We start from the raw sequence: 7,586 nt of genomic DNA on the forward strand, positions 1-7,586 counted from the left end.
GATGAAAGGTAAAGTCGACCTCGGCGGAATTTGAACTCAGAACGTAAGGGCAGACGAAATACCTATTTCTTTACTGCCCACAAGGGGCTACACAGAGAGGGGACAAACAAGGACAGACAAACGGATTAAGTCGATTATATCGACCCCAGTGCGTAACTGGTACTTAATTTATCGACCCCGAAAGGATGAAAGGCAAAGTCGACCTCGGCGGAATTTGAACTCAGAACGTAGCGGCAGACGAAATACCGTTAAGCATTTCGCCCGGCGCGCTAACGATTCTGCCAGCTCGCCGCTTCGAGTGACAGATACATTAAACATTCAACTAAATTCCTTGTTCCGCTTTGTTACATTTCACTAAGACCTCAGTTCAAATCTTTCTTGATTGCCTTTGCATTTCATCAATCCGGGTTCAATAAGTATCAGGCTGATACTGTGGCAATTCGCTACACGATATATTCACACTCAAATTGATGGCCTTGTGTCAATGCAAGAAATAATTACTATCCTATATATTACTGTAGCAATAACTTTTTTTTACTGTCAATAAGCAGAGACTGTGCCGTGATTGTCCATCTTTAGCAGAATCTGTTTCAACTTGACTCACAGGGAATTATATGCAAGTCGCACTTTTCATTTCCAAATCATCTTTGAACTTAGTTATAAAAGTGATCATTATTAAAATATAAAATATTAAAATTTTACAATACACGAATTGTAGTGGATGTTCGTGTTGCTAGTGTGCAACCTTACTCTTATAACATATCATCCTGTAAAGCTTATTCTAATATTCGTGGTTGTTGAATGTTTATTTGTTTACAAGTATTATAATCATTGATTTGATTTCCAATTTTTTCATGACTTTGTTTGCAAATATTGTGGTTTTACTTAGCACAAGAAATTATTTAAGCTGAGCCTTTTAGACTTAAGTCATGGTGGATCTACTTTTGAGTGTACCACTTGTTTATATTTTCTGTTTCTTTAATTTCTACCAGACATAACATTCAACGCTTCTTTGTCTGTTTAACATGCTTACGCAACAAGCCGTTCCCTGACAGTTGTTTAACTCTACTGAATTTGCGAAGGTATCTGTTAAATAGATTACTGATTCTCCATTCCCAGAAACCTTGAATTAAGATACATTAACAGGTCATGCTTTCTGCAAACTTGGAATTTCTGATAAAAACAAGATATCATTTCTTCACAGTAAAAATATGAAAAGAGAATGCACTGATACAACAAAAAAAAAAGTATTTCTACTACAAATGTAAATAGTGTTATAAATTAGTTTATCTGACCCCAAATACAGGATCCTATTAATTGGCTCACTTGAGACCAATTAAAACAACGAATCTTCTTCCCAAATTAAAAAAAAAAATCTTTATGCAGCCCTACCAACAAATTCTCGGGTCAAATGTATCAGAAGAAATATGTTGAAAAATTTTTTTTACCTGAATACAAAATGTTTCGAAAACCTTATTTTTAAATCATATCTTGCCTTTCCTTATTTCTCATCTTTTTCTCTTTTTGATTGTGATAAGTTATTTGCAGTATTTGACTTTAACCAAGCATTAGATATTAATGTAGTAATCAAAATTTCTCTTCTCTGCAAGTTGTCAGAACGCCCTGTATCATTTTAGTTATTTTGTAAATAATATTCTTTCTTGGATCCCTTATAATATTTTGCTTTTGGTCAAGGCATCTTACAACATTATAATTACACACACACACACACACACACACACATACACACACACACACACACACACACACACACACACACACACACACACATATATATATATATATATATATATATAAAACACAATTCTTTTTCTATTACATTCAATTTGCATTTTTATTTCAGTAAAAAATGTTATCGGAGGTTCACTGAATACAAAATACAAGCCACCAATGGGTATTAAGCAAGCGGGTGGATGGTGTTCGTGTGACACATCTGGCTCTTGTACCTGCAAAACACCACCACCTCCATCACCTCCTTCACCACCAAAGAAGAAACCTATTACTGAGGCATGTAAGTTGAGTACAAACTCTTTCTTTCCTATGCAAATAATATAAAACTGAACAATCAAAATGAAGTTGATTGCAGCGAAGTGACCAAAAGCGATAATGACTACAACAATGATAACGATTATATTATTATTAGTATTTCAATTGTATATTTTGGATATGAGATCAGGCATGTGTGACGCTAAGAAGCTAGCTTCGTAACCACATGGTTTCAGGTTCTATCTCACTGTGCAGCACTTTACACAACTACCTTCGAACCGTAACCTAGGATTAAACAAAGCCTTGCAGTTTTTGCTGCCAAAAACTACAGAAGTCCGTTGTACTAGAAAGCACAAACACATTCACACTTACGCACTCATTCACACATACAGACTCACGCACATAAACACGCATACTCACACATATACAACTCAGCGTGAATCAGATGGACTGAAATAAGTCTAAATACAAGAAAGTGAATCTGCGAGAGAAACTGCATTGTTTAACATATACTTTATTTAAGAATGTAGGTATGATATTATTTCAGGGAGATTGGCTTCTATTTCCAGCCGTTCAAGTGATCACCTAGAAGCTCCTTTGCTGGACACTGCGAGCCTCCAGCATACACTGAGATTACTTTGCAGGAGGGAAAATATTTTGAGGCAGCGAGCGACACATAAGACTGGCCAGGAGACATTCTTTTCTATCAGTAAACAACACACCACACGCACACAGGGCCGCGCAGACATCCTGTGCATTTCTGTCACTGTCTATCTGTTTATCTTCCTCTCTCTCTCTTTCTCTCTCCCTCCCTCTCTGTCTCTGACTGCCTGTATCTCTCTCTCTCTCTCTTTCTTTCTCTCTCTCACACACATTTCCACTTTCTCTTGTTTCTGAGAGGCGGTGTAACAAACGAGTTATTTCTATTTCATTACATCAAAGACACTTTGGTGCAAGAAGCGGTGTGTTATAGAAGTTACTTAAGGAGGCTGTGATAGGAGGTAACTGAATGTGCTGGAATATATAAATTTACATCAGCTAACGTTTACATCCTATTGCGATATGATGAGTTGAAAGCGTTTGCTTTAGGGCCTGTTTACTTTCAGATTATTGTTTCAGCTCTTGATCTCTTTACATTGTTTTCTTCGCTCTTCCTCTTGTAATCAATCATCTTTTTTTTTTCATTTTATTTTACCATCTACTTAAGTCATAAGAGAAGTAAAAGGCCTCAAATAATATCGCTTTTAAAGTAGTATAATTCATTTCATGAGAGTAACTAAATTATACAATTTGATGTATACATTGGTGTGTTAAATATGTGGGCCAAATTTGAGTCTTGATAAGGTTCGTATTAGTTGCTTTATAGTGTCTAAGTTTAGTGTCTCAATAACATTTTAAACATTACAGCATCCAGATGCGTTTCATATCACCAGAGTTGATAAATATCAGTAATTCAAGCTTTGTTATTTATCATAGTGAGGTCAAATTCAGTCAAAAGATTCTGTCGAGTTTACTGTTTAAGGTATTTAATTGGATTTTAAGTCTATTTTAGATGGAGAAAACAGAATTGCTACGTACAATTTACTGTGGAGGCGCAATGGCCCAGTAGTTAGGGCAGCAGGCTCGCGATCGGAGGATCGCGTTTCGATTCCCAGACCGGGCGTTGTGAGTGTTTATTGAGCGAAATCACTTAAACCTTTACGAGGCTCCGGCGGGGAGTGGCGGCGACCCTTGCTGTATTCTTTCACCACAACTTTCTCTCACTCTTTCTTCCTGTTTCCTTTGTACCTGTATTTCAAAGGGCCAGCCTTGTCACACTGTGTGTCACGTTGAATCTCCCCGAGAACTACGTTAAGGGCACACGTGTCCGTATAGTGCTCAGCTTCCTGCACGTTTATTTAACGAGCCGGGTGTTCCATTGATAGGATCAATTGGAACCCTCGTCGTCGTAACCAACGGAGTGCCACGCGCACGCACACAATCTACTAGTTTACTATGCAGTAAATTGGAAGGAGACGATATTTTGGAAAGGAGAATGAAGTGTAGCCGTTAGTGAGGGACCTGGAAGGAGGATACATTGTGGGTAGAAAGTTTAGAAGAAGCGAGAAATTATCTATCGCCTGAGTGGAGGTCGCATAATATCAGCAGCTTTGAGGGTCAGAACCTCCTGTAGTGGCGGTAGAAAGGGGAGCGAAACGGGAGAAAGTAAGCCTTTGGACCAGGTGTTAAAGTGCGTTGATAGGCGACGTCAAGTGTCATGCTAACCAGTCGAATAATCTTTCTTTAAATGCAGGTTAGAATGTGTGCGTGTATAGCAGCAGTGTTCCTGATATGAAAGTCTTAATTTATTTGCTCTTAATATGCTTAACGCTACTCAAATCAGATCAAAACATTATTAAAACACGCAAAAACTAGTGTAATTTAGATAATTCAATATATATTTTTTCTTTAATAAGTATGGTGACCACACTGTTCTTTGTTGCAACTAGGGCGGGGTTACTTTTTGAGATGCTTTTCTCCATAGTCAAAGTACTTTCAGAAGTATATTAAAAAAACATAAACATATGGAAGTTTGTATTACAGATAAAAGATACTTAGAAAAATGCTTATGATAACCCGAAACTTTCCACAAATGAACAAATGTCTGCATATTTAAAAAAATCTTTCCAACTTTTACAAACGCTATTTCACATATCAGCGAGTGTGATGTATCACTTTTTTACTTATCTTGTACTTCATGAAATATTTCACTATTGCGTAATTCGACCCAACAGTTTTGATTTCACTTTAGTTCCGTGCGTGATGTCCATAAAATAGAAAAGAATATCAATCTCATTCCACCTTAAAGTGTAAACCATAGCTGCCTCGTAAGAAATCCTCGTAAACGATTCATGAACTTGAAATAAATTTGAGCACACACTTATAATGTTTCTATGTTTTATCATAATCGCATTTTTTAATATTAACAATACCTTTTGTTTTAAAAAATGCTGCTTGTCTACATTTCTAAGCTTTTGGAATTCTTAATCTGGTGCGAGGCATCTAGACTTAATTCAATGCGAAAACTATTGAGCAAAATTTTGTTCATGACTGAACGGATTTTCGGTATTAAAGGCTATGCTGCATACAACCTCATGATAACAGCCTTTATTTTAACCTGTAAGAACAAAGTTAATTTGAGGAGTCAAATCTTGATAAAATACAGCATAATAAGTCTTAAATCATTATTCATTTACCCCACCCCACGGTTTACTTTAATTTCCAGCGTTTACTTCTGGCTAACGGTGAAGGTAATTTACATTATTAAGACATTAGTTTTTGTGTTTATAGCCTGTAATTCATTGTTCGAACTTTCAAAAATTTATTTTTGCTCGATGTAGGTTAAACTAACTTATTGGATACACGCCTGATGTTAATCTCATCGACAAAAGACTCCTCATATAGCAGTTAAATATATCTGAAAATAAATTTACTGACCCTGTAACATGAATTTCTAGCCCCGTAGCAGTTGGAGAAAATACATAAAGAATTAATATCAGTTCAGAACTTCTGTCTATTGTAATGAAATCCATCTCAGAGATGAAACGAAGCGATAAATTTTTATCAGTCTCACTGTATTTGTTTACGACATTGAAAGTGACTTCTGATATCTATTACGATATATGAAATATTTGAATTATGACTATTATTGTTTTGTAGCAATGGAATGTAACTGTGATCGAGCTGTAAAGATTTACCCTAGGCAGTCGACGTTTGCAACACCATCATTAAATGACACGAACAACAAACCAATAAATCGAGGTAAGAATACTATTGATTAGTGATTAAGTTTTGCCTAAATTCTTTTTCTATAAAATAAACTATTTTGAATATTTGGCATATGTATGCGTTTGTAATGAATATGAATACGTTAAAACATGCATACTGTCAACAATTCTTTGGAATATATTTGATGACGAAAATGCTTGCCATTGAAATTCTTCGTTGAAATTTAACATGAATAAGATTGTTGTTGCTTATACCAACCGATGCCTAGTTTATTAAGGCAGTGTGCCTCTTTCGTGATTCTTTTACTCAATCAATAAATATCTTTATTTATTTGGTGTCCCTGAATATTTAGTCTCTTATACATTGGATTATATTTTTCCCATCAAGTTATACCGATTAAAGTTTCCTTTGCTTCCATAGAATTCAATAATTGCAAGAAATCATTAGACATGCTGACTTAATCTATACATTTAATCAAACGAACCGAGAGACCTTTCATAAACTTAGTTACGTAATTTCTTCATATCATAAAGAATTTCAACTATTAAATATACTTAAAAGTATTTAATCGAACTTGGCGACTAAGTAGACACACGAAGAGAATCTGTAAACCATTATCATTATTTTTTGCTTCCTCCTCAGAAATAGGGTGTCCTCCTGCTCATTATTGCCTAAAGATTGGGAATCTACTTGCTTGAAAAATATTTCAGACTTAGATACAAAGCTTTTCAAAAAAGTTTCATATATATACGTTTCACCTTATCTTCATGTTTTACAGTTACATTAGACTTGTGTACTACAATTTCTAATTTTAAAAGATGGTGCTAGCAGTAACTAAAGAACGTAAAGTCTTCTATAGGGGATAACTCTTTGAGTCACCAACTGAAAAGTTCATAAATATTGATGATTATTTGCATCAGTACAAACTGGAGACTATCCCTACCGTCATGTGCATGCTTCGTTGCTATTCAACCAAACTTAGTCTTCATAACTAGTGTGAGAGGAAGGAAGAATAAAATAAATAAACATCAAAGTTTAGGCAAGAAAACAACTTAGATAAAAAAATAAAAAGCGCCACATAAATATATATATATACAGTGTGAGAGTGGGAAGAGAATCATGAGGAGATAATGAAGAAATTCGTTAAATCCTAATGTAGAAACACAATTATGTTGTTTATGTTAGTATATTTTAAGGCCAATGTTAAACGAAGGTAATTCTCATAATAAAGTGTCATCTTTCTAACAAGAAGCTGCTCTTAGTTATTTCGGCGTATATCTTGCTTTTGATTTGGTATTTGTTTCTAAATCTAGATATGTTCCCTAACGGATTCAACAAGATAATTAACTATGGCAGCTAAATATGTATTTACATTAGGTTAGGTGATCTAGAAATTAGTCAAAGAACTCACACAGTGTTATACAAGCCTTCTACCTCTTCCATGGCGCAAAGGGATACTTATAGTTTGCCTCTGATGTGTATTAATGCATGCAAATAAGCTATTCATCCATCCTTTGCTGAAAGGGTATTTCTAATTCCCAAAGTAGTAATAGAAACCATAGGTTTAATCACTAAATAGCATATCAACTAACAAAATACTCGCAATCTCATTCCTATGTGACCTTTTAATCCAATTACTAGAAGAGAAATACTTAATAGGGAACTCAAAAGAGATGAGCTGTAACAAAAATGGCACCTATTTACAATTAACCAGACAAAGATGAAAAGAACTAAGTGTCTTGACACTGATGACAGAATATTAAGTGTGACTGCCTACAAGAGTATTAAATATACTGATATATATATATATA

At 35.0% G+C, this 7,586-nt stretch overlaps 1 protein-coding gene across 1 annotated transcript in view; it reads left to right on the forward strand.

Moving 5' to 3' along the window:
- Positions 1–7,586, forward strand: part of LOC106879436 (proto-oncogene tyrosine-protein kinase receptor Ret) — a 391,429-nt gene that overhangs the window by 216,805 nt on the left and 167,038 nt on the right. The window contains exons 10-11 of the mRNA XM_014928991.2: positions 1,865–2,032; positions 5,707–5,808. Of these exons, the coding sequence (XP_014784477.1) occupies positions 1,865–2,032; positions 5,707–5,808 (270 nt within the window). The remainder of the gene's footprint in view (positions 1–1,864; positions 2,033–5,706; positions 5,809–7,586) is intronic.

This window comes from Octopus bimaculoides, chromosome 2, assembly GCF_001194135.2.
Source record: "Octopus bimaculoides isolate UCB-OBI-ISO-001 chromosome 2, ASM119413v2, whole genome shotgun sequence".
Classification (NCBI taxonomy): Eukaryota; Metazoa; Mollusca; class Cephalopoda; order Octopoda; family Octopodidae; genus Octopus; species Octopus bimaculoides.